The 24,758-nt window shown below is 49.6% G+C and overlaps 11 protein-coding genes across 11 annotated transcripts; 5 read left to right on the forward strand and 6 right to left on the reverse strand.

Annotated features, from left to right (window-relative positions):
* Positions 1-496: 496 nt before the first annotated feature.
* On the reverse strand, positions 497-2,633 carry An03g06390 (uncharacterized protein; the record flags this gene model as incomplete). The annotated part of the gene is made up of 6 exons (XM_059747191.1): positions 497-1,090; positions 1,151-1,332; positions 1,383-1,525; positions 1,572-1,889; positions 1,939-2,350; positions 2,405-2,633. The coding sequence occupies 6 exons, from the start codon at positions 2,631-2,633 to the stop codon at positions 497-499; spliced, it is 1,878 nt and encodes a 625-aa protein (XP_059600373.1).
* Positions 2,634-3,160: 527 nt separating this feature from the next.
* Positions 3,161-5,743, forward strand: An03g06400 (uncharacterized protein; the record flags this gene model as incomplete). Its single annotated transcript, XM_059747192.1, has 7 exons — positions 3,161-3,315; positions 3,363-4,152; positions 4,198-4,398; positions 4,454-4,543; positions 4,594-4,644; positions 4,690-4,811; positions 4,858-5,743. 7 exons carry the CDS (start codon positions 3,161-3,163, stop codon positions 5,741-5,743), a joined length of 2,295 nt encoding a protein of 764 aa, XP_059600374.1.
* A 776-nt stretch (positions 5,744-6,519) lies between these two features.
* On the forward strand, positions 6,520-7,488 carry An03g06410 (uncharacterized protein; the record flags this gene model as incomplete). Its single annotated transcript, XM_001390479.3, has 3 exons — positions 6,520-6,661; positions 6,709-7,383; positions 7,436-7,488. 3 exons carry the CDS (start codon positions 6,520-6,522, stop codon positions 7,486-7,488), a joined length of 870 nt encoding a protein of 289 aa, XP_001390516.3.
* Positions 7,489-8,286: 798 nt separating this feature from the next.
* An03g06420 (uncharacterized protein) lies at positions 8,287-9,174 on the forward strand (the record flags this gene model as incomplete). Its single annotated transcript, XM_001390480.1, has 2 exons — positions 8,287-8,824; positions 8,921-9,174. The coding sequence occupies 2 exons, from the start codon at positions 8,287-8,289 to the stop codon at positions 9,172-9,174; spliced, it is 792 nt and encodes a 263-aa protein (XP_001390517.1).
* A 1,413-nt stretch (positions 9,175-10,587) lies between these two features.
* Positions 10,588-11,776, forward strand: An03g06430 (uncharacterized protein; the record flags this gene model as incomplete). Its single annotated transcript, XM_001390481.1, has 3 exons — positions 10,588-10,761; positions 10,813-11,424; positions 11,480-11,776. The coding sequence occupies 3 exons, from the start codon at positions 10,588-10,590 to the stop codon at positions 11,774-11,776; spliced, it is 1,083 nt and encodes a 360-aa protein (XP_001390518.1).
* Positions 11,777-11,834: 58 nt separating this feature from the next.
* On the reverse strand, positions 11,835-12,649 carry An03g06440 (uncharacterized protein; the record flags this gene model as incomplete). Its single annotated transcript, XM_001390482.1, has 2 exons — positions 11,835-12,397; positions 12,448-12,649. 2 exons carry the CDS (start codon positions 12,647-12,649, stop codon positions 11,835-11,837), a joined length of 765 nt encoding a protein of 254 aa, XP_001390519.1.
* Positions 12,650-13,113: 464 nt separating this feature from the next.
* On the reverse strand, positions 13,114-13,873 carry An03g06450 (uncharacterized protein; the record flags this gene model as incomplete). The annotated part of the gene is made up of 4 exons (XM_001390483.1): positions 13,114-13,170; positions 13,232-13,299; positions 13,371-13,580; positions 13,645-13,873. 4 exons carry the CDS (start codon positions 13,871-13,873, stop codon positions 13,114-13,116), a joined length of 564 nt encoding a protein of 187 aa, XP_001390520.1.
* A 444-nt stretch (positions 13,874-14,317) lies between these two features.
* Positions 14,318-15,958, reverse strand: An03g06460 (uncharacterized protein; the record flags this gene model as incomplete). Its single annotated transcript, XM_001390484.1, has 6 exons — positions 14,318-14,483; positions 14,530-15,160; positions 15,205-15,334; positions 15,381-15,521; positions 15,570-15,600; positions 15,648-15,958. 6 exons carry the CDS (start codon positions 15,956-15,958, stop codon positions 14,318-14,320), a joined length of 1,410 nt encoding a protein of 469 aa, XP_001390521.1.
* Positions 15,959-16,884: 926 nt separating this feature from the next.
* On the reverse strand, positions 16,885-19,709 carry An03g06470 (uncharacterized protein; the record flags this gene model as incomplete). The annotated part of the gene is made up of 6 exons (XM_059747193.1): positions 16,885-17,261; positions 17,559-17,661; positions 17,715-18,091; positions 18,484-19,020; positions 19,073-19,294; positions 19,391-19,709. The coding sequence occupies 6 exons, from the start codon at positions 19,707-19,709 to the stop codon at positions 16,885-16,887; spliced, it is 1,935 nt and encodes a 644-aa protein (XP_059600375.1).
* A 524-nt stretch (positions 19,710-20,233) lies between these two features.
* On the forward strand, positions 20,234-22,277 carry An03g06480 (uncharacterized protein; the record flags this gene model as incomplete). Its single annotated transcript, XM_059747194.1, has 4 exons — positions 20,234-20,871; positions 20,921-21,174; positions 21,222-21,286; positions 21,363-22,277. The coding sequence occupies 4 exons, from the start codon at positions 20,234-20,236 to the stop codon at positions 22,275-22,277; spliced, it is 1,872 nt and encodes a 623-aa protein (XP_059600376.1).
* A 126-nt stretch (positions 22,278-22,403) lies between these two features.
* An03g06490 (uncharacterized protein) lies at positions 22,404-23,672 on the reverse strand (the record flags this gene model as incomplete). The annotated part of the gene is made up of 3 exons (XM_001390487.1): positions 22,404-22,551; positions 22,614-23,361; positions 23,453-23,672. 3 exons carry the CDS (start codon positions 23,670-23,672, stop codon positions 22,404-22,406), a joined length of 1,116 nt encoding a protein of 371 aa, XP_001390524.1.
* Positions 23,673-24,758: the final 1,086 nt, after the last annotated feature.

Here is a 24,758-nt window from a genome sequence, read left to right on the forward strand (position 1 = left end):
TTTGCTGTTTGTTTGTATGTTTGCTTTGGACGGGAAGCGCTCACTCACAGTACACGGTCGCTGAGTGTGGTCTGATTTCCCGTTGTCTTATCCCTTACTTACTTGCTCCCTCGTTTGGAATAGTTTCGTTGGAAAGAAATGAGATCGCTTTTTCTACTCGAGTAAGCCTCCTTAATACTTATTCCGGTACATGAGTACACCGTACTTTTCAGAATCTGGCATGGTCTGCATTAATGCGACCGGTCCTCTCATCGGTCAGGTGACCTTTCCAGAGCGTGTCTTGAGGTCCTTTATCCGCCAGCCAAACCAAAGATTGAACATTAATGTAGGCATCTTTGAAACTGTTGGCAATTCTAATATGGATGTAGAAATGAAAACTTGTAATCATTCGAGACTATCTAGTCTAGTATCAATAAGAGAGTGGAGATCCGTTCATGAGGATCAAACCATCCCTTCCACAACCCGTCTATACCCTACTATATATTTCGCCGAGTACTCAGGCGGAATTATCACCATACAGAACCCCCAGCATAGTCTGCACAGCTCCCCTCAATTCATCCTCGTTCGCACAGGATGCAAACACGATTCGGTCCATTCGGACAATAATATACTTTCCCTGCACTTTATTCCCTAGAAGGAAAGAATCATAATCTAAGGGCCTGGGACGATCAGTGCACAAGGGGGATTTAGCGAATTCGTCTGCGGAGGCGAGTTGGAAGATGTTTCTTCCTTTAGATGAGCTTATCGCCTCAACATCACTTCCCTCCGAAATAAAGGGGATATTGGTTGGATTAAATTCGCCACGGGACCAGTTTTCGATGCCTTCGAGGGCGTGCTTGATAGCTGGAATCTCGGATGAGTCCCGCACGTATACGAATAGGCGGAAGAGAGAGGTCGTATTATCTAAACAGTAGATGACGTCGTCTGTGAAAAGTATCTCACTGTCCTCGGTGCGGCGACAATATACTTGGGGAAGATAGAGACCGCCGTTCAGATCTGGGATGAAAGGCATTCCGTTGGAGTATCTGTATCGGAATATTGCAGCGTTTCTGCGACCATGCTGCAGCTGTCGTTTCCAGCTGGGAATGAACTGGATAAACCAGATGTACCAGTCTCGGAGGAAAATCTTCAGTGGATGCGTTTCGCATACCATAACCCCATTTGCGACCGTTGTCGCTAGAGAAATCTTGAGCTGTTGCCTGCGCTCCTCGTACCATGCCTTCAAAACATGATGGTGGGTCTTCTTGTTAGAATGGTAGCGGCAGAGCATAGCTAGGCGCCAGGAGAGGGATATTGCGTCGCGAAAACCGGATACGATACCCTGCCCGCCAACTGCAATGACGGTAAGTATATGTGCGATGGAGAGCATCAATATGACTTACAGGGCGGGAAGACGTGAGCCGCATCACCACACAGTATCACTCGATCCTTGGCCCATACGTTGCAGGTTCGCGACGAGAATGTGAACGGGTGACAGCGAAGTACCTCAATGCAGTCTTCGGGAAACTGCACGTCCTCAGCAAGCCTGTACAGTCAGCTATTTGCCCCGCGCGATAGAAAGGTAGACGTACTGATATCGACTTCCCTTATGTGTGATATAGGGATAAACGATGCGTCGCATTTCTGCAGGACTAGCCATTACATATCCATCTTCTCCTTCGTGGATGATATACTCGAACCGCCACAGTCTGTCAGCTGGGAGGCCAAAGCGCCCGGCAACTGCTGGCCTATCCGGATTGCAGAGGAATCGAAATTCAGGTGGAAAGAATAAGTCATAAACTTGCTCTGGTGAGTAACCTCGTTCCCACAGGGGGAAGTTGGGATGCGACTGCGGTGTTGGGACGGTGATCCGCCAGTTCAATGCCACCCAGGTTTCCTCGTAGAAGGCTCTGTTGTAATGTCAGCGAAGGCAGTGCCAAGAATAGTGGGTTATCTGACGCATGAAATTTCTCTAAGATGACGCCCCGCGGTTCCAAATATTGCTTGCGTGTATAACCAGTCTTTCCGTCCGCGCCAACGAAGAATCTTGCTCGAAGACCATGCTCCTCTCCGGTCGCGTCGCGATAGGTACAATATGTCCAGTCTTCGTCTTCTTCGAGCTCAACGACAGTCGCGTTGCACCGCAAGGAGCAATGGGACGAAGGCATGCAGCCCCTGATGTGGCTCTCGAGGACGGGTTGTTTATGGCCTATGAAGCCAACATGACCTGTCGCTCCTGCAATCTTGACATCGTCAGCAGGTACACATTTAAGCAAGTTGGTAGAGCCCACTATATTGTAGTCCATTGCCAGAATCGGAGTTTTGTGCATATTGCAATCGGTCCCACTGACGAAATTGAACCTTCCCATAGCTGATTGATCAGCTTTATTAGTCTCCAGCATATGGGCAATGTGGGAAGACTCACAGGTGCCTATCTTGGTATAAATGAAGTCGTACAGACCCAGGCCTTGCAGGAAACGGATCCCATCATCATCCAAGGCTATCCCACGAGGATCGGTGGTGATTGTTGGCTCTTTTTCCAAAACGACATTATGGACACCGGCGCGACCGAGGTAAGCAGATAACAGAGCGCCCGTAGGGCCGCATCCACATATAACGACATCAGTCGTTTCCCAGTCTTTCTGATCCGTCATGCCTAGGTATTTGTTGCCTCAGATATCGCCCTGGATCGAGGTGAAGATGTCCAACAGCGATTAATAAAGCTGTGGCAAGGGGCACAGGCCGCTTATGGGGGAGGAACAGCCGGCACCGGCGGGACCTGGAGTTGAAGGCACACCTGCATGACCTGTTGTCGACCGCGAAGGACAAAGCAGTGAGCCACAAATAGGCTACATTGAAACCCTCGTGACATATTGGCATGAATGTTGATCTCCCGAGAAGTTGTGGGGGAGAGAAGAAGAGAGGAAGGGGAAAGCCGTAAAGCCGGTGGACAAGCGGGACGCCGTGAGGAGAACCTCAGGCAACAGCATCTTGCTTCCTGCGTCGATCACGAGGGGACTAGTTTGATGTCTTTCTCACTTCCCAACCCCCCAACATCACTAGCAGCGGGGCAATAATGACCCCCAACCCACCCCCAGACACCCCAGCCATACACTCTATGCCAGACGCGGGACAATCGATGGATAAAGGGTGAAATTTGGTTCATACACCGGCTGCCAACATGCCATCAAGTCGAACTCGCAATAGAAAGGAACGGAGCTGTCCCTGGTGCTCTCAGTCCTTCACTAAGGAGGACCATCTCTCTCGCCATATTAGAACCCACACAAAGGAGAGACCGTTTGCTTGTTCCGTGTGCGGCAAACCTTTCAGTCGCCAGTATGGTCTTTCTCCATTATTAGATGTCACCTCAACTAACCATTTAGCGATTCCCTTCTGCGACATGCACGTAATCACGGACAGGCTATTCCTCAGCAGCCCAGGCTTCCAGAGCAGTCAACTTCTGCCCAAATTCCCCAAGTTGATAATGCAATCTGCACCACGCCCGGGTTGGGTGATGTCATTGCGTTGAATCCACTGCAAACACCTCCCATATTATTAGATACGCCGCCTTTATCATTGACTGACCAGCCAGAAACTGGGAATGTACCTACATCTACTTTTTCTTCGAGTGCTGGGGAAAATGAGCGCCTTACTATGCTAGAAGCAAACGGAATTGATCCGACGGTTGACAAGGCACACGGACGGGTTTCACGGCATCCGGGGCCGGCAACCAGCCCTCCCAGTGGCTCTCTAGGTTCCCTAGGTCCACTGGATAATGGACTAAATGGAAGCCTAGATTATCAGGGCTATGATTGGACACTTGAAAATATGACACAGATTCCCACCTGGCTCGCTACTGATGACTTTGATATCAACGCACTAAATGCTGCCATTTATGCATCAACCAACATACCAGCGTTGTTACAAAACTCGGCAACCATGGGTCCGCTAAGCGACCCCCAGCAGACAGGCGAAAGTCTATCAGACGGCACAGAAAAGTTCGAAGACCTAGTTTGCCGTCACTGGTTCACACAACCTGAGGCGCCAGGCACGGATCATGAGTTGCGAGATCAAGCATCAAGAGCTACCGTTGATGAACCATACCGACAAAGTTTGACCGAGCGCCTACAATATCATGTTCCAACGGACCCGTTGCCCTCGACAGATTTCCTAGTATGTATCAGCCGACGTATTCCCCTGCGTAGCTGACGTTTTCAGAATATGTGCATACAGATGTACTTTGCTAGATTCAACCCCATATTCCCTGTAGTCCATGCGCCAACATTCCGACCTTCAACTGAGAACGCTTTGCTGTTACTTTCAATTTGCTCAATCGGCAGTCTGTTTCTAGGCACCAGACATGGTATTTCCTGTGGCACTAGGATATTCGAAACCCTCAACAAGGCGATCCTAGCATCCGTAAGTTTGGTTATTCCTTAAGTTGGGGAAATGTGCCTTTCATTAATACTCATAGTGGGAGACATACATTGCAAAGGGAGAGCCCGAAATCCGGTCTATGTCCCAGGCGGCTTTGATAGGCCAGGTATTTGGTTATTTAAGCGGGGTAAGTAAGTCTACATTAACGACCACATCTCACAGTCTGACGTATGGAAGAAGCCTAGACATCTCCTGCTGATTCAGGTTTTCCATGGTACCATAATCACGGTATGCTTACCCTATGATAGTGATTTGGAATACTAATTCAGCCAGTGGGTTCGGAGAATTCGGGTGCTTCGTAGTCATCAGTCGACGCATGAGATTGAAAAAGAGGACATTGAACGCGACCCAGAGGGAGCGTGGACTAAATGGGTTGCCAAAGAGGAGCAACGCCGGTTAGACTACCCAAGCGTTCACTGAGCCCCGGCTGACCGTATCTAGACTCATAGCAGGATTGGCCATATTGGACAGCGAATTTGCAGACTTATTTAATGCAGAGCCCTGCATCCGACGCCGGTCGTTGAAATCCTCCATCTCTGACGATGAAATTTGGAGCGCACCAACTGCAGCAGACTGGAGTCGCAGCCTCAGCCGGAAGTATAATTCCCAGGTTCGTTGGGACTCGATGACAAAACAAAACAGCTTTAGAGAATATTTCGCCCTGGATGATATTGCAGGATCTGTATGTGATGCGCGTATATCTGATAATTCGTCCGTATTACGGTCGCAGCAGAGTCTGCTTCAGGAATTCCACTGCAATCATATTGCTCATAGAGGTTCTTCCGCTGGCCCAGATAATTTCTGCCTTAAGGCGTTGTGGCACGTCACATTCCTCTCTTCCCTGGTGGATTACGATCGCTTGGAACTCTCAGTTGGGCGTGAGGGTCATGAAGAGTCACAGAGGCACGTGTCTTACACTCGAGCCTGGGCAAGTTCGCGGGATGGCTGTCGGTGCGCTGTCCATGCAGTTCTGATCTTTCGCTCCCTGGAGAGCCTGCCTATAGCAAAGGAGCCACCAATTCACGCACCTCGGTCGCTACACCGAGCCATATTGGTACTGTATTGCTATCTTCAGTTTAGGGCCACATCCGATCGCACAGGTGTCAGACAGAGTCCCCTCGACTTTCCAGAATTTAAGCAGGCGGGTATCAACTGTGAAAGGCTACTCGCGGAGGTCAATGGCCCCGGCATGTGGGGGCCCAAGCCTATGCATTCTAGTATGCTCTGTCACTGTATTGACCTATTGAGACGTCTCGGACATTGGGGCCTGGCGCGACAACAGGCGGCGATGTGGGAGATTGTCGTGTATGGATTGTCGCCAGGCTAATAGAATTCTGAGTGAGACATGATTCTGTTGCTGGCTCTACTATTCTATGCATGTGATTACTAGGCTCGAAGAGAGGCTTGCAGGTATGAAGAAACCCGGTCGCCATTGTTGGAGTCGCAATGAGCCTGACAGTGACCGGTAAGGCTGGGCTCATTATCCCTGATGATACAGTGTCACGGTTCAGCTCCCCTTTGAATTCATTCACATGAGTGGCAACATGAGGGAATTTTGAAACAATAGGAAAGTGCTTTCCTAAAATGACTGGTGTGGATCAAAGCCTGGGGTGCATACCGGAATCCTCTGTTGCCGATCTCGTACGGAAGGTGCCTCATAGCTTGCTGGGCTACCATCCGGGGTTTCGGGCATCCGGTGTCGTTCGACCTTTGTCAAAGCCCCTAACTAATGTCCGTGCCTGATGCTGTTGTGGCGTTGAGGTCAAAGGGACGACTAGCGGCTAGCCAACACGGCAGCCTACGTTAGTCCAGATCCCGACTCGTCTCAGAGGATTAACGAGGGCTTAGCCAAATCTGGGGAGCCAGTCAGGGGGGGCGGAAATCGAATTGTGTTGGGTGATTAATTAGCCCGGGGTCTGGTCAGTCGATCGAGCCCGGCATCCGAGTGGTGTGGCGGATCAGACCATCCGGATACCCACCAGGGCTGGAAGTCACCAACTGTACTAAGAAGTACATATACTGGATTCTGGCAAGCGTTTATTTTGTTTGTCAAGCGCGCTTGAGGGCATGCACTCAGGCTTGTACACTAACATGGAGTTCAACATGAACTCGACCTTTGCGCCACCGGCGGCGGCATCATATCCCGAGCTCTATGCCCTGGCGAGCCAAAACCCGAAACTGACTTTCCTGGAGAAGGCGTGGTGGACACACTATGCTTACTGGGACAATGACATTATTGCAACTGGTACACCGCCCCGATACATTGTCTCTGTCACCTACTAACTCCGACAGGCATCATCACCTTCCTAGCCCACGAAATCCTCTATTTCGCCCGCTGCATCCCGTGGATAATCGCCGACGCTCTTCCTACATTATTTCACCGTTTCAAGATTCAGGACAAAAAGGCACCCCCATCGGCAAAGGAACAATGGAGCTGTGTGAAATATATTCTTGCTATCCACTTCATTGTGGAAATGCCCATGATCGTTCTGTTCCACCCGATGATGGAACTCTTCGGTCTCAAATACGCCCTTCCTTTCCCCGACCTCAAGACCCTCGCCATTCAAATCACAATCTTCTTCTTCGTTGAAGATACATACCACTACTGGCTCCATCGTGCCTTTCACTGGGGCCCTCTGTATCGTGCCATTCACCGGGTGCACCACCAGTATGCCGCGCCGTTTGGGTTGACGGCCGAGTACGCCAGCCCGTGGGAGACCATGCTTCTTGGCCTGGGCACGATTGGACCCCCTTTGGTTCTGGGCTACTTTACCGGCGAAGTGCATTTGATGACTGTGCTGGCCTGGGTGGCTTTGCGTCAGTTCCAGGCCATCGACGCGCATTCTGGATACGATTTCCCTTGGAGCCTGAGACGGATCTTCCCGCTGTGGGGAGGATCGGACTGGCATGACGATCACCATCGGTACTTCCGGGGGAACTACTCTAGCTCGTTTAAGCACTGGGATAGTGAGTCTCTCTTCTCTCGTCTTTGTCAGTGTTCTTGACTAACGGGTTGCAGTCTTAATGGGAACGGTTGCCGGTCCCCGGGGAAAGAAGATGCGGCAAGAGTGATACTTCCAAGAACGCGTTTATTATTATTCTCTGTACAGTAATACATTATAATATAATATAATCTTACGACCCGACAATCGAGAAATCATCATACCAGCGAATCGATGAAGTGTCTCGGGTTCTAAAGAACTTACGCCAACCTGCATAACATAGGCCTCGCCCAAAGCAGCAAGCACCCACATGGCCAGTTCTACAGTCGCGACCTACGCGTAGATGTACTAAACAAACAAACAGTCTATATAGTAGGCCCTGCATCGGAGTCTCCATCGGATGACGTGTGCACATAAGACAACACCCATCGGCTCTTATCTCCAACTTAGCGCCTTCAGACTCACTCCACAGTGACAATGTTCGCAACACCATTGGTAGCCATCAACATAAGCACTAGCCGGAGTTTAGTAGCGATAAACCTACGGAGTAGACATTTCCTGCCGCTTAGCACATATGCACTCAATGCTTGAGCGATCGATCAGACATCGAAGAACATATGTACTTTATCAACCACCGGTGTAGCCTATAACTACTACATAAATATCGCATCTACCATCATGCCAATAACCATCTCCACAAGCACGACCCTCATCTCAAAACTCAACTCTAAAATAACTTAGCACTATCATGTCAAACTACACCGAGAATCCTGCAACAATACTACCCGATAAGCATCGTATCCCAAAGACCACCTGTCTTTATCCCCAGACAATTACTATACAAACCACCAATATCCATACCTTTCTCAACCACAACCACAACCACAATTACAACTCACCAACCCATCATCCCTAAAAAGACAAGAAAATGTCCCTAACAACAGAATCAAAATATACCCTCCACCCCGCGCACCCCTCGCACTCCCCCACCCTAGCAGAATCAATGATCCTCTCTCGCCTCACAGACCCGCACTGGGCCTTCCTCTTCTTGCCCTCCACTACCCCTTCAACCATCATCTCCTCCACTACTTCCCGTCTTCCTCATACGCTGAGTACCTCTCGGGATGTCAGACGACATGAAGTCGTCCTTACCACCGCTGACATACAATCCACCCCCGGAAACGAGAATGGGGACCATGATGGTAGAGAGAGGGTAGTCGGCTATGCACGCTGGACTCTCCCTCCTTCCCTGGCGAATCGAGACGACGTATGGCTGTCCGCACAGGTCGCCGAGGCTTCAGCTCAGGAGAAAGAAGAATACAAACGGATGTTTGATCTCGGAAGTGATGAAAAGGGAAGAGTGAAGGGGATGAAGAGCGATGGGTTATTGGAATTTAGGGGTGATCCGTTGGAGAAGGTAGAGGAGAGGGTGTTGAGGGATGTTGTGGGGGGCGAGGAGGTGTTGAGTATGTTCATTCATCCTATTTTCTCATTCTAATGATGATGGGTTTATTTCTATGTTGTTATGTTGGGTATATGGCTAATGCTGATGATCTGTATAGCGCTGGAATACCTCACCACCCATCCTGACTACTGGAGACAAGGGGTGGGAAGTATGCTCGTGCAGAGTGGAGTACGTGTTGCGGATCAGTATGGGATGAAGACGTATGTTATGTCTGAGCCGGCGGGGTTAAAAGTGTATTTGAATCATGGGTTTACGGTCGTCGATGAGATTACTGTGGAGTATGCACAATTTGGGGGAACGGAGCCGACGACGCATTATTTTTTGGTGAGGGAGCCGGTGCCTATGAACTGAGTATGTAGGCCGTTGGTGATCATTTGTTGTGCCGTGTGCTGAGTTTATTGATCATTGATGAGGGTTAAGATAATGGTTGACGATGGAAATCCAAACAATTTTGTGGTTTTTGTGATGAAGTGCGTAGGAAGCTATTCTGTGCAGACATATAGAAGTATATTTTTACGACTGATACTCTCCGAAGCCACTGCTCACAGCTCAGCATCGGCGGTCGTCTAGAATTCTACTGGCATGTAGCCACCAAACCATCGAGCACGTCAGCAGTCAAATAGTAGACTCGCTGACACGGAGTCGACTTGTAGGTCACACCGTCAGCCGTCAGCTTGTTTCAGTCATCTGGAGTAGAACGGCTATCTCCGGCCCAACTCTTATCGGACGAGAATGATGTCACGGAGCCCTCCAGTCCGCCTCCAAAATCCAATCTGACTTTTCCAGTGGCTAGTTTCCAGTGACTAGGCATGATCAAGCTTTGCAGCCATACCGCTAATCTTCTATTATTGGAGAACATCGCGGAACAACGTGTGGCGGGCCGACTGCCATCCCAGGGGCTGACCGCTCGGGTGGCTCAGGCTCTAGAAGTTTCGAAATTGTGGAATTGGAAATCCGGGTTCTGGTTATGCCGAGGCTGGCTCACCTTCCGTGGCCGGAGAAAGATCGGCACTAGCCCAAAACCACGTTTGTTAACGCCGCGCGGGTGTAAGCGCCGGAGATATCGTCGGTTACCGGCGTCCCTCGAAAGCGATTGATGCCATTATCACGGTCGCAAATGCGAAATTTTGAGATATATTAAAATTGTGATCATGGCCAGAAGATTTATATCGAAATTCTTCAGATAGTTGAAAGTCTCATGGTTCTATTGTTGTGTAAAAACCTGTCAGCATCTTATCCTTAACTCCGCTTAAAGACAAGTGGACCGTAAGCAGACGGCCGTTAGCGCGTCAAGTCCATGGAACCCCATCCCGAATATTGGAACTCACCACCTTAGAATGGGTCCTGTACTAAATGGATCCAATGAAACCGCTCAACCAAATTCCATGCCGTTGCCCCGTGGCAGGAAGCTTCATGCTGAAAAATCTTCGATTGCGGCGAACCGCGCCGGCTGTAAGATCAATGGTAAGCTGCCAGATACGCTTACCGGCCATTAAGGGGCGTGCGAATGCGATGGCGTAGCATATTCAGGGTCGGCCCAAGATCACCGTCGTATGTCATCGGAATGGGTTTCGGACGGTACATGTCTCCACTGTCATCCGACTTGAATCAAAGTGGACCAGAGTCTGCTCGATTTCTAATCCTGTCCCGTTGTCCTGGTTGCAAGTGATCCGTATATAAAGACCACAAGTACCCCTGGGGAATCAACATTCATACTCGGTGGATAATCAAAATCTCCATATCCAATTCAATCACTCAATCACAATGGCTGCTTCCGATTACAAGTTTGAGGGCTGGATGGGCCTTGACAAGAACTCCGTCGGCAACATGGTTTGGCAGGAGTTCGAGCCCAAGCCCTGGGAGGAGTCCGATGTCGACATCAAGGTCACCCACTGCGGTATCTGCGGATCCGACTTGCACACTCTCAGAAGCGGCTGGGTATGCATGCTCGTTCACTCAATCATTTGATCCCAAACTAACAAGATGTAGGGCCCCACCATGTACCCCTGCTGTGTCGGTCACGAAATCGTTGGTGTCGCTGTTCGCGTTGGCTCCGAAGCCGAGGGCGATATCAAGGTTGGAGACCGTGTTGGTGTTGGTGCTCAGAGCGACTCTTGCCGCGGCCGCAACGGTGACTGCGAAGAGTGTGCCTCTGGCCTCGAGCAGTACTGCCGCCACTCCATGGTTGGCACCTACAACGGTGTCTACCAGAACGGCGGCAAGTCCTATGGCGGTTACTCCCTCTACCACCGCTCTCCCTCTCGTTTCGTTGTCAAGATCCCCGACGCCATCCCCTCCGCCCAGGCTGCGCCCATGCTTTGCGGTGGTATCACCGTGTACTCTCCCCTGAGACACTACGGCTGCGCTCCCGGCAAGCGCGTCGGTATCATCGGTGTTGGTGGTCTGGGTCACTTCGGTATCATGTTCGCCAAGGCCCTTGGTGCCGACAAGGTCGTTGCCATCTCTCGCAAGAACAACAAGAAGGAGGACGCTCTGAAGCTCGGCGCTGACGCCTACATCGCCACTGATGACGATGCCGACTGGGCCAAGAACAACGCCCGCTCCCTCGACCTGATCGTCTCTACCGTCTCGTCCTCCAAGGTATGCATCCTCACCGCGTTTCGTATTGTATTCGACTCGTTCTAACATACTGCAGATGCCCATGGTGGACTACGCCACTCTGCTCGACCTTGACGGTTGCTTCGTCCAGGTTGGTGCTCCCGAGGATGGTGCCCTTGAGATCCCTGCTTTCGCTTTGATCGGAAAGCGTGCCAAGCTGGGAGGCTCTCTCATCGGAGGCCCCAACGAGATCCGTGAGATGCTGGCTCTGGCTGCCGAGAAGAAGGTTCAGCCTTGGATCGAGGAACGCTCCATGAAGGACGCCAACAAGGCCGTTGTGGAGATGGACGCTGGCAAGGCCCGCTACCGCTACGTCCTGAGCAACGAGCTGTAAGCAACCATCACTTGTATATAATATAGAGTAATGAGTATATAGACGAACGTGACGCACCTTAGACTATTCTTTCGAATCCTCTGACAATGTATTCTTTACCTTCAAGTGTAATTGTCTGACCAGTCTGCCATGGTCCATCGTCGAGAGTTTGGGCCAGAGATGGTAGCTGAGCTCCGGCGGGACCGATGGAGTACTTGAGCTGCCAACCGGAAGCAGAGTCCCATTCCTCCCTCCTGGCACTGACTTCCCTTCCTTCTTTGATAACAGTCGCAGATGAACCTCTGGGACGAGTATGTATCTGAACCTGGCGCAGAGCCAGGTATGTACCCCAGACTCTTCCAAGGAAAGTCCTTTCCACTTCAACCTCCTCCCCTTCCTCCAGGGATTTCTGCTTTGACTCAAGAACCCACGAAAGACCCTTATCAGAGCCCTCTGGGCCTTGCCGAAACTTCAGCTCACGCCAGACTTCCTCATATTCCGCCACCGGGGAGCCAGGGAGGTCCGCACGAGGCATCGAGCCCTTCTCAAGATCATCGCCATTGGGAAGAGTGGAGAATGTACCGCAGTCGACCGCATCAAACGAGTTCTGGGAATCGAGTTCATGGGTGAACGACACCCGAGCTTTAACCGTTAGCCTCTCAGAGACAGAATTAGCTCGAAGTCATCCATACTGGAATCCGCATCATCGACAACTCGCTGGCCCGCAATAGCCCAGTCGATATCGCCGGAGGCCTTGTCAACGCGAAGGTCAGCATACCAGCCGGCGACCGACATCACTATCGTGTCAGTATTTTCGAAGGCGGGCTCGGGGACCCAACGGAGGGAGATGCGCGTCGAAAGACGGCTCTGCGAGGGAGGGTTTTCCGCAGCCATTGTATGAGTCACTTTAGTGTCGAACAGTAGAAAGTAGAGTTTCAGGAGTAGCAGGGGGAATCAGCGAGGAACGAAAATGACACAGATGAGGACCTTGGTTAGGTGCGTCGGTTAGACTTGAGTAGCTCGACGCTATCACTGGCTTACCCCGCACGGCGTCGGCCGAGCAGCGCCGAATTCGGCGGCATCCCGCATATCAGCTCAGTTGCTCAATCTACCTAAGAAAATCCTAGCTTGTTGTGCAGGGAAATCGAATTCTTGTATATACTTGGTAGCTTACATATCAAATGTGATACAAAAAGCGATTTGTTGAGTTTATAGATGCGCCCTGGCTATCATCCGAATTGACATATAGCCAAACTCATGACATCAGCATTTCACTTCTCTGCTCATCATCATATATCGCCTGAAAGCTTCAGCAAATATGCCAGACAGCACGTAAAATACTCATTATATCCCGAGCTTCAGTCAGTTGTAGTAGTCGGGTTCACGAAACTCGTTGAATTCCAATCCGTAGCCATCTGTATTCAACCACACGTCAGCTCCAACACAAACAACCAGGACCAAGAGAATTCAACTCACATTCCAGGCATCAATCCTGAGAAGACTGGTATTAGCTGTCTCCGCCACATTGGTAAGTATTCCAATAGCTATCCATGATATTAGCGTACCACATCCATCAGAATCCGACCTGTACTGTAGACTGTAGAGCCCAACATACCAACAACATTGTTCAACCAGTAGTACTTTCGACTTCCCGTCTCAAACACTAGGCGAAGATGTAGCTGTCCACTAGGAGACTTCGGACCAGATGTCTGGAGGAAGATATTTTCGCCATCATCGGTCCGGAAGTTGTATCGCGTGTCTGCAGTGAAGATGCCAGTTTGAGGATCGACTAGGCCCCAGTCGGCGCCGACGTCGAGGATTTTTCCTGGTAAGGGATGTCAGTGAGTAATGCATTTGGTGTGAGAGTGCTGGGACTGGAAGTAAACTACCGGATAAATTAGGACCGGTGAAGTTTCCGCCCACGATTGGGATTGTACGTCGCACCCCGTGGGGTCCCGGCGAGTTCATGAGACTTGATTCGCACTCGACATACGCTGTGTATAGAAATGATAGTTCTGGGGGAGATGGTGAGGAGGTAGCTACAGGAAGATTGGAAGAACACAGAAGAAGGGCCTGGAGGGCTGCTGTGGCCCAGTTTGAGAGGGAAGGCATGTGCATGGTGTGGACAGGACTCTTATTCAGTCATAGATTCATATAATATTAAGTGATTTATCGGATCGAAAGGCACCATACTGGACTGATATCAATGATTCAGCGGGTACTTATAACTAGAAGATGCAGACGTTTGCTCTTGGGAAGCCAAACCTCGGTTCTCTGAGCTCTGTATTGTGTACCAAATACCAGTAGTACGGTGGGATCGAGGCCTAGAGTGTGTTTTGAAGGAAGTGCCGGTATGAACAGCCGACAATTAAATTATAGATGGCTATCTCTGACTTCATCTCGTAGCGTTCGCCCCTGATCTGCTTACCCCGCATCCAAAGCGGACCGGGCATCTCCACCCCTCACGGCTGTCCGCGCCAGGGTTGGACGGACTAACACCGACGATGTGCTGATGGCCGATGTTCTCCCAATTTATCACCTTGCGCCTTCAGCAAATGAATGTCATATCTCACGGGGAGTGAATATAAGCCTGCACTTCTGTCCCTTCGGCCGAGAAGCAATGATCTGGTCGTCGATCTCCATGGAGCTAGTCATGTCCGGGGCTACTGTTGTCCGGAACCGAGAGTAAACTTCTTGGAGAAGGATTTTCATCTCGACAGTCGCCAGACTTCCAAAAGTTAGGCCTGATCCACTGAATGACAGAGCTAACTTACTTTCTTCCAGTGCAGCCTCTTCCTCCGGTGCTAAAGGCAAAGAACAATCGGTTGCGCTCGTTGAAACCTTCATCCTTCGTCCAGCGATCCGGGTTGAACATATCTGGTTCCGGAAATACCTTTGTGTCCAGCCGATGTACAGTGTACGGCTGGCAGCTGACAATGTTGCCCTCAGGGATGAATACTCCATCAATCGTTCTGCCACCCCTTGGCACATAACGAGGGAACGACATGGGAATTGGCGGTGCGCAGCGTAGGGCCTCCTTGATTACGGAATCGAGGTACGGCAATCGATCAATAGGGGTATCTTCTGGTGCTGAGCGAAGTTCCTCATAAAGCCGGTCTTGGAATCGAAAGTTGTGCGGTTGCGATAACTCCCACATCAAAAAGCACAAGCCATCGCCTGTTGTGTCGATTCCTGCCGCCATATGGTCTTTGCATTCTGCTGCTGCTTCCGATTTTGACAGTGATGCATCCTTCCGCAAGAGACGAGCAAGGAGACTATGTTCGTCTGGGTTGGTCTCGGCCGTGACTCTATGGACGTACATATTGGCCTTTGGGGCCCGACGAGGTAGCAGCCAAGAAGGGAAATATGGTGCCAGCCGTGGCAGGTAGTAAGGAAGTAGATTTTCTGCAGTCGTTAGCAGGTTTCCTGTTCCACAGAAATAAACATACTTTGCAAGCTGTTATGGTACGTTAATTCCTCCATCAGCTCAAAGTCGTTATCATCGGTGAGAGAATTCAGTCCGCTAGGACTAAACATGAAGTGTGTTACGCAGTCAAGTGCATAGCAATGTAGATAGACCTATGCAAGTTAGCATGGCCAGCTCCGATCAGAAGCCCTTACATACATAGACATCCACACTCTTCGCCACAGCAGCACACTTGGACACGAAAGCTTTAGCGCTATGTCGGATCGCTGAAATGTGATGTTCTCGCAGTATATTGGACATGGCATATCGATCGGCTAGTTGTCGCTTTCTCTCACTGTGCTTTGAAAGGTCAGCTGATGAGGTCTCAGTCCACTATGATTATCCTACCGTTTGTTTGTCAAGTGTAGAAAACATGGTCCTGAGACGGATTAGTATGTGGGGAAGAACTAAAAATGCGCAACCTACTTGATCCCAAACTGCCGAAAAAGATCATAGAATTCCGTCTTGTCATAGCCACTGCCACCTGACGCGTAAATTTCTCGAATGGCATCCAAGGATGCAAAGGAGACCTCGTTGGGGGCTATCCGTACAATAGTGCCATAACGCTTGTGCAACTGATGGATAAACACACGACGGCTGGCCGAAAACTCATGGTACTTTATAACCAGACTTGTGAGCTTGGTATACCAAGGACCAGGGAGTTTAGATATGGGGCTCGAGAGTCGCTGGTAAAGAAAAACAAGGATGAGAATAGCAGCAAACCAGAGTCCTAACATTGTTCTGAATAAGTCAGTCCTTGAGTGAAGTTGGCACAGTACTTAGTACTCGAAAAGCGTGCTAGTAGATATATGTAGAGACAAAATTGAAGGACGATAAGGCAAGCCGCAGTCAGTGCGTTATCCCCAAAAGGAAACAGCAGGAGATCAAATCACACCAGTGGGATAGATAATCCTCGCACCCTATGGTATTCGTGGATTTGTTCGGCACTAATTTAGAGGAAGTACTAATAACACCTGGGTTTCATTATCGTGCGGGGTGTTAGCGATCGGGGCTGGCCAGCTGATAAGACCTCCTCAACCATCAGATCACCGTTGGCTTGGACCGCAGAATGGAAGGTTATCCAAAGGGCCAGTTAAAACTGCAAAAGCAATCCAGTGGATAATTACTTATAGAGCTTCTGGTCCAGTACCATACCTAAATCAGGAGATTCTGTACTGGACATTGAGGTTTGAGTTTACTTCAGAGGACAAGGCGTCCAAGGTTCCATTCTCCGACATGTCCGTGATCCTCAAGATGACTCAGAATCCGTCGTGCACTGAGAATAGGATATCTTTGATCATCACCCGATTTTAGTCGTTCACTATCACATCGTGCTATCCATGCTGGGGGTTTTCGTTTGTTTCGCCAGCCATTCGCTTGAGCAACTTCTGATGTTTCAGACATTGCTAACTTGATATGCCGATAGTCGATCCATTTCGCTGCAATACATTGCTCACGATTCCAAAGGTGATGAGGACCGTCAACACCGGTGCATCTCGCCTTTCTCGGAGTCGCGTCTAGCCCGCGATATATAGCTGCTCCTGACCAAGCAGAGAGAAAGTACGGGATTTAGACTGAGGCATGCGCACAGAATAGCTTCATTCTTCGTATATTTTAGATGTTAGCAATAAGACTTCTGTAAGCTAATATGAAGGGGTCCAACCTATTTGTGCTTGGTCCGACATTGTGCACAACGAAGTACATAACCATTCTCCATGGCACCTCTGCATTCAAGCTTGGCCAGGAACATCTTTCCACAGTGACGGCAATTGGGTGTGTTGTGAAGCAGGTTGTGCCCTTGTTCTATACCAGCCTCTATCCTGCTGACCTTTCTCTGTAGTCTTTCGATCTCAGCCTCCAGCTTGGCGACTTTTTCGTCTGCAGACGCGAGACACTCTTGAGTAACCATCAACTGTGGATGGATCCACTCATATCTCCCCTTCATAGCCGTAATTACGCGCCTGCTGAGTTCATCTTGGATGAACGTCTTCAATACATCTTCCTGACAGAAGTCCTCAATATGTTCACTGATGGCCTTCGCTAGTTTCTGTCGTATTGGCGTATCGACCTTTTCGAAGACTTCCTTAACGAGCTCCGCGAATCCCTTCGGATTCCACGGCAATTCTATCGCTCCGCCAATGCGAGGCGCTCAGCGCCTTCAAGTCACTGATTTGATATTCTTCCGCAAGAACATAAACGCAAATGTGTGGCCGTACTCTTTCGGCTGTCGTGGGCTTTGGAGCGTTCGTTGAAATTTTACCTCAGTCTCCTGGGGCAGTTCTAGCCAAACGCATGTTAGTGGAAATAAAGCGCCCTTAAACACACATGTCTATGTACCTTGATCAGGAATCGCGTAGTCTCCGGAGTAGAGAAAGTCGATCATGAACCTAACCGCCGCCACATCATGTCCTTCGACCTGGACTACTGCGTCCGGAGCATCCTGTAGGATCCTCATCAGATCCGTATGGAGGCATTATAGGAGTTTATCCTCACCTCAGACAGATCTTTGCACTTATCGGATAATATCTCTGATTGGGGGCAGACGATAGCTCGGTGAACTTGGAGCTCTTCTCCTCCACACTGAATCTTGAGGTCACTGTATTGCTCAGAGCTCATGAGATCGTGGATGAATGGCGGAAGGGCACTTCTCGACGACATAGTTGTAGTGATGTTGAGGTAGATCCTGATACAAGCGAAGCCAAGTATGAACGACTGACAGGTATGATGAAAGCTGTTTGAGCGATAGGTGAGAGATAAACGTGAAGGAACTGAGGATGAAGTAGGAAAAGGAATGATTTTAGCGAAATGTACTATGCGTTCGCCATGTGGCTGGTTTGTGGTTCTGGGTAGTGCAAACTTCATAAATATGCCTAAAAGTCATCTCATAGCATCATATTCACTTTATCGAAAAGGAGAAACACTCAATTTGCTTTCCTTGATCATGTGGTTAGATATCTCTACCGATATGCCCAAGGGAAAGCGCATTATCTGCTTTGATTTGTGCCGAAAGTATTAAAGAAGGAAGGTACATGAGGTAAGTGGATCGCTCTTAGAATTGAAGGGGTACTAGTAGGATAGAGAAGATTCGTTCTCATTCCCTCAGCCTTCTCCTATATAGCCTAGCTTAGAGGGCCTTGGTGCTTTAAAATGGAGGTTCCGTATGTAAGGTATGGTCAACTCATGATGCTTCCCCGCAGGTGATCGATTCTCTACGTCTCTGACTTGCGACGAAGCGTTTGTACAGCCTCTTCCCATATCTTACCATCACGCCAATAGCCTTCAACGAGTGGCTTCCTGCCAGGACGACCAGCACGTGGCAGCTCATTCACCCATCCCCAGCGCAGCCTCTCCTTCCAGCCTTTCTCTTTCCATGAATTAAGGTCGGAGGAAGGCGAGTCATTTAATGTGGGAAGATGCAGTAGCAGATCAGTGTCGTGGGCTATACATATCAGAACATTGTCAGATGCCTCAAAGTCCATAAGTTTAGTGACAGATTTCTGCGCAAGCGCTGGGTCAAAGAAAGCACTTCCTTCGTAACCCGAAACCTCATAGAAGGGTTCTTGTCTTGGGTCAACCTTTGCTATCGGGTGGCTGTTGGTGAAAATGCTGCATGGACATGGACTTGGAAAGAACGGATCTTTGTCCAAGACCCCTGATGGGATGGTTTCTGGGAATGGAAGCCTGGCGTTCGGCCTTATGACTCCCGAAAAGTGGCAGATGTCACCACCAAGAAAAACGAAGGTGTCAGCCGTTGTCCGGGCAAGACCACATAAATGGCCGACGCAGTGTCCAGGCGTGTCTAGTCATACAGTAAGCAGCTCCATCTTCCCACAGGAAGATCGGTTGCTTACCTAGCAAATAGAACGAACCGTCTCCAAAGAAATCTTGCGCACGAAACCCTCCGATCGTTAAACCGTCTGCGAAGTCAGGCTCAACCACGTCCCTCCCCACGAAGGCATCCGCTGACACTGGAGACTCGGCATCGTCCGGGAAGCCAGGCATTAGATGAGGATGGGATTTGAACCCTGGGCCTACAACCAACGACGTGCTTATGGGAAACAGAGCGACGTTTCCTATATGATCCCAGTGATAGTGAGACCATATAACAGACCCTACACGGTCAGCACATGTCATGATAACTCGTGTGGGTGTAATCGGAAACGACTTACCAATGTCTCGCAATTCAATTCCCTTCTCACAAAGGATCTCAGTGACGTCCTTGTCTACTCTCGCCGACTTCATGGCTTGATCAAAAGGCTGGCGCACTGCTGGAGGGAGATTCCAGTAGTCTTTTCGCGTGCCGAGGTCGAACATGACCTTCTGGTTTGATTCCTCATGCTCTATAAGAAAGGCAACATCGGTCAGGTTCAGTGTCTCATGGCCCGGCTGCACTGGTTGTATGAGGAATCCTGTATCAACGGTCATCAAAGTGGTGGTGTCGACCATTCGCACCCGAACTGTGCGGTCGGACTTTGGAAGTTCAAGCATTTTGCGGTTTTCCTCAGATAACTTTACAAAATCAAATTCAAATTCAAATAACCCTCCAGAATATCTCCTAAACGCGATGGACTTGGAACCATGTCAGGAATTGTGCGCTCTATATATGCAAGATGGGGGTGGTTTCACCGAGGATACCCAGTGCGTAACCCGTATTGGCTCAACGCGTATCCATCCACCCACTTGGTCCAAAATTGTGCCATCCACCCCCTCACTTGCCCCTCCCACTGATTCGCAGCACCAAACCCCACGCTTGGTTCCAGTCCACTGATAAACACCAAGTACACAGTAAGGAACAGTCTAATGCGCCCTATCGCGACCGTCCAGGGCTCGGCCATTTTTTCACATGATAGGCCTAGCTGAGTGACAGGGATGGTGATAGCTGAATGCCAGATGGCAGGTTATATATTGGATCGTCGGTGCGCCCGCATAACGTCCTCCAGCTTAAGTTTGGCTACTATCTCCACCTGTAACTCAATTAATTCAAGCATAAGTTGATCGATTCGCCCTTCATCATGGGTTCCATTGATCCGACCGTGCAGTCCAACCCAGTCTTCGAAAAATATGGTCTACCCGGGGACACTCGTCTTGGAAGTAATACTCCAGGTCCTCATCCTTCCTCAGTAACTCGACCCGTCCAACATGCGGAGCTCAACAGAGCATCCGACCGGGGCTATACGGTTTATGGTCATCTCATCAACGAGCCTCCACTGGGAAAACCGCTCAAGATAATCATGATTGGGGCGGGAGCATCAGGGATCGACTTTCTCCATTATGCCCCATCGGCACTAGCTGGACTGGGTGTGGAGATCGTGTGCTACGAGAAGAATGCAGATATCGGGGGTACTTGGTATGAGAATCGGTATCCGGGATGTGCGTGCGATGTGCCTAGCATTGCCTATTCATTCCCGTGGCGTCCCAACCCAAACTGGTCGAGCTTCTATTCGAGTGCAAAGGAGATTTGGGAGTATCTGAAGCAAATCGTCGTCGAGGAAGACATGATGAAGTATATCAAGCTCAATACCCGTGTGGTATCGGCGATTTGGAATGAGGACATGAGTAAATGGGTAGTCAAGCTGCAACAAGATGCGCCGTATGTGATGGAGTGGGAGGATGAATGTGATGTCTTGATAAACGGAGCTGGATTCCTCAAGTGCGTCTTACTACCCTCCCTCGCATGTATCCTCCTAACCTCGGAGCAGCTCATGGAAATGGCCCGACACGCCGGGACTACACTCTTTTGAAGGAACCCTGTGCCACACAGCAGCCTATCCTGAGGGGCTCGATCTGAAAGACAAGCGTGTAGCAGTGATAGGTTCAGGCAGTTCTGGCGTTCAAGTCATTCCCTCTATTCTCGACGATGTCTCACGCCTATACACCTGGGTGCGAACCCCAATCTGGATCACGGCTGCCTTTGCGCAACGCTACGCCGGGAAGGACGGTCGGAACTTTGACTGTATGCTGCTTTCTCTGCCACATAAGATAAACTCTGATGCAATCCAGATACCCCGGAACAGAAGACCGACTTCAACAACGATCCCGAGATGTACCACCGATACCACAAGTCAGTAGAGCATGAGCTCAATCAGCGGGCCAAGCTCACACTGCGCAACACCGCTGAATCTGACGAAGCCAACGCTGTAGGTACCCTTACAGAAGCATCCAGTCCATTTAGTAACACTACATCAGTCCTCATACAAGAGCATGTCCGACAAGCTCGCATCGAAGCCTTACGTCAAGGACGCCATAATCCCCAAGACCTTCAACGTAGGCTGTCGACGCCCAACACCAGGCACGGGCTATCTAGAAGCTCTCGCCTCCGACAAGACGACTGTCTTCACGGAACGGATTCAATCCATCACACCCAAGGGGTTCATCGACTCCGCGACAGGAACTGAACACGAAGTAGACGTCATCATCTGCGCCACAGGATTCGACACGTCGTTCCGTCCACGATACCCAATTATCGGGCTGGAGGGTGTTAACCTAGCTGATAAATGGAAAGATGTTCCGACAAGTTATCTGACCGTTGAAGTCGACGGCTTCCCGAACTATTTTATGTACGGAGGCCCCTTTACGCCTGCGGCACATGGGTCCATTCTCCCTATTATCTCCCACGTGACGAACCACTTCATCCAGATTGTCAAGCGCATGCGGAGAGAGCATATCCGGCGACTGAGTCCGAAGGAATCTGCGGTGCGTGACTTTGTGGAGCACGCTCGGACATACTTCCCGCGGACGTGTTGGTCTGATCCTTGCTCTAGCTGGTTCAAGCAGGGGAGGGTTGATGGTCCAATTACCATCTGGCCTGGCTCTCGATTGGCATTTTTCGAGGCACTAAATACACCTACACTGAGCGACTACGAGATAGAATATTGGAGTGGAAATAGGTTCGGGTACTTAGGATGTGGGTTCGTTGATGCGGAATTCTCCGGGGGCAATATCACCTGGTACCTGGACCGGTACTCGGACAATGAGGAATGGAGAAAACATGGAGTTTGGTACGATAAGGAGCAGAAGGAGTTTGCGCATATAAGCGAGACGGCGTTTTCTAGTTGATGGAAGCTAGCCGTATCATACAATTGCTGCAACGCATGTTTCACAAAGAGACAACGCAAAGGCAATCCCACTCAGCCGACATATCAATTGAAAGAATGAGCGCATTAAGTCACAACTTATGACTTATTAATCCGTATACAAACGATGAGGCATATTTAGAATCCACCTAACATTATCCTCAACCATAGCATTTGCGACATCAGCGTCTGGCAAGACATAGATGCGTCGAAAATCATGCGGCATTCCGGCAAATATCTCGATAGAAAGTGGAACACTAGTACGCTGTCAGCACCACGTATATAGATGACAAGGAAAAGAAGAATAATAAAGGCCTACCCAGCATGTTCCAGGCAACGCGTAAACCTTAAGGCTTGATCCCTCAACAAGCTCTGCCCCGCGACTAGTACAAATGTCCTCGGCAACCCCGAGAAGTCCGAACATTCCCCAACAGTAAAATTCGACAAATCCGACGCCTCCATTTCCAACATTTCCCTATACATTTGATGAATGGCCATTGGAAGAAACGGCGCATTCCAACACTGATACCTCGACAACTCAGTCTGCGCGCTCTTCTCTTCATCCATATGCGGAAACCACGGTGTAGATAACATCAACCCCACAATCTTAAGCTTTTGTTTCCTGGGCACTACTTCGGTCTTCTTTGCGAACAGAGCAACCCACAGTGCTAACGCAGCGCCGGAGTCATCCCCGCCGAGAATGACGCGGTTACGATCCCCGTGGAACTTTTCTATCCGTTTCTGCATGTACTCGTATACCTCCCATGCGTCGTGATACATGGCTGGAAAGGGTGCATCAACCGTACTTCGGTATTCGATGCTAATGACGATGATAGGACAAGTAGGGGTCAGGTCAGTGACCATTGCGGAACAGATGGCGTCCTCAGTGTCCAGATTTCCGCAGAGGAATCCGCCCCCTCGGAAGTGGATGTATAGGGGGAGCGGCTCAGCGGAGCCTCGCTGGCTATAGTAGGCTATGGGGTAGTAGATGCGGATGGGGATGGGGTTGTTGGGTTCTTTTGCTCTTGGGATGGTGGAGTTACAGATCATGACTTTGGATTCGTAGTCTATATATCGAGATGGTGTTAGCGCTAAATCATAGCAATTACTAATGAGGAATGAGTGAAGAGAGAGGTGAATATATTAGACCTTTCATACGCTTCTCATGACGAGCGCCTACTGCCCAGGATTCAGTGATCTGGGCTTCAAAATCCTCGTGACCGGGAAATTCATCGTCTGGAGAAGTAATGCCGCACCATGGGATCCCGTTCACATGGCAGAAATCTATCCACTGCTTGCATGGCTCTTGAAGGTGCCAAGGGTCGTACTCTGACACTAGCGTAGCTAAGCATCGAGAAGCAACATTTTGAGATGTCATATTGTATCAATAGCAAACAGGTGACGTGGATTGGGAATGAGAAATAGGGAATTTCCTTTGCTTAAGTATCCTTTTATAGTGTCTTTGTATGGACGAGGAAGAAGAAGTCTGAAACTGTATGTGCAGGAAGACTATTTTTCGATCAATCGAGATATTTCTTTGTTGCGGCCGTTTGCGAGGCTGACAAAAAAGACGGGTGGATGCTCCCGAGTTCTTTGTTGTTGGCTTTGTCGAGCAATCATTCTTTGGGATTGCCGATGGTAATCTCTGTTTCTGGAAAATTTCTTCTCATCGAGCCGTAGTACACTTAGATGATGATGCATAACCCCTTGGGCCCTTCTTCCTGATACGGAATACAAACAAACGCAAGGTGTTCAGCCCACAAACACCACGTAGTATGTTCTGTATCATGATGGGATGTGTCCCTGCCCTTCAATAGACGACATCCTATACTGATAATCCTATCATTAGATGGTACGCAGTTCATAGACGCTTTTTCACTATCAATCCTTTCGCTGTCTAGTGCGCTTTATCGTCTTAATCTTCCACTGAGATTGAAGTGCTTTTTACTCTGAAGGCGCCCGGTCAACAAGTCCAACTGTACTCTATGAAGTTAATCGGGGTGTCAATATTCAATGTCAAGACGTAGGGATGAATGTATGTATTTGATCTATCTCATCTCAAGGGCATGGCTGGTGGTCGGAGACCACGCAGGAAGAAGAGGCGAAGGGTCAGCTGACCCCGGATGGAGTTAATGTATCAACATTAAGTACAGCCTAATAGCTACGTACAGATACCGAGTGGAATTGTTGTTATTAATATCGAGTAGTGTCATACGCATCGATATACCCCCAACAACCAGGCCGGTTTTCGCCACTATACAAGCAAGACGTTGAACTTAGAACCAATTAATCATCTAATTAGACATCGAGTGCTCCTAACCCTACTAAGCTTAAGCAACGGCAGATCATAACCTTGACAAATATATCTCCACTAAGGCCAATTATCATATTAACCGGTCCCTGAATAACTACTAACCTGCTCACCTCGGAAATCCCCCGTGCAATTGATATCCCGAGATGATAA

Source organism: Aspergillus niger (genome assembly GCF_000002855.4).
Source record: "Aspergillus niger supercontig An03".
NCBI lineage: Eukaryota > Fungi > Ascomycota > Eurotiomycetes > Eurotiales > Aspergillaceae > Aspergillus > Aspergillus niger.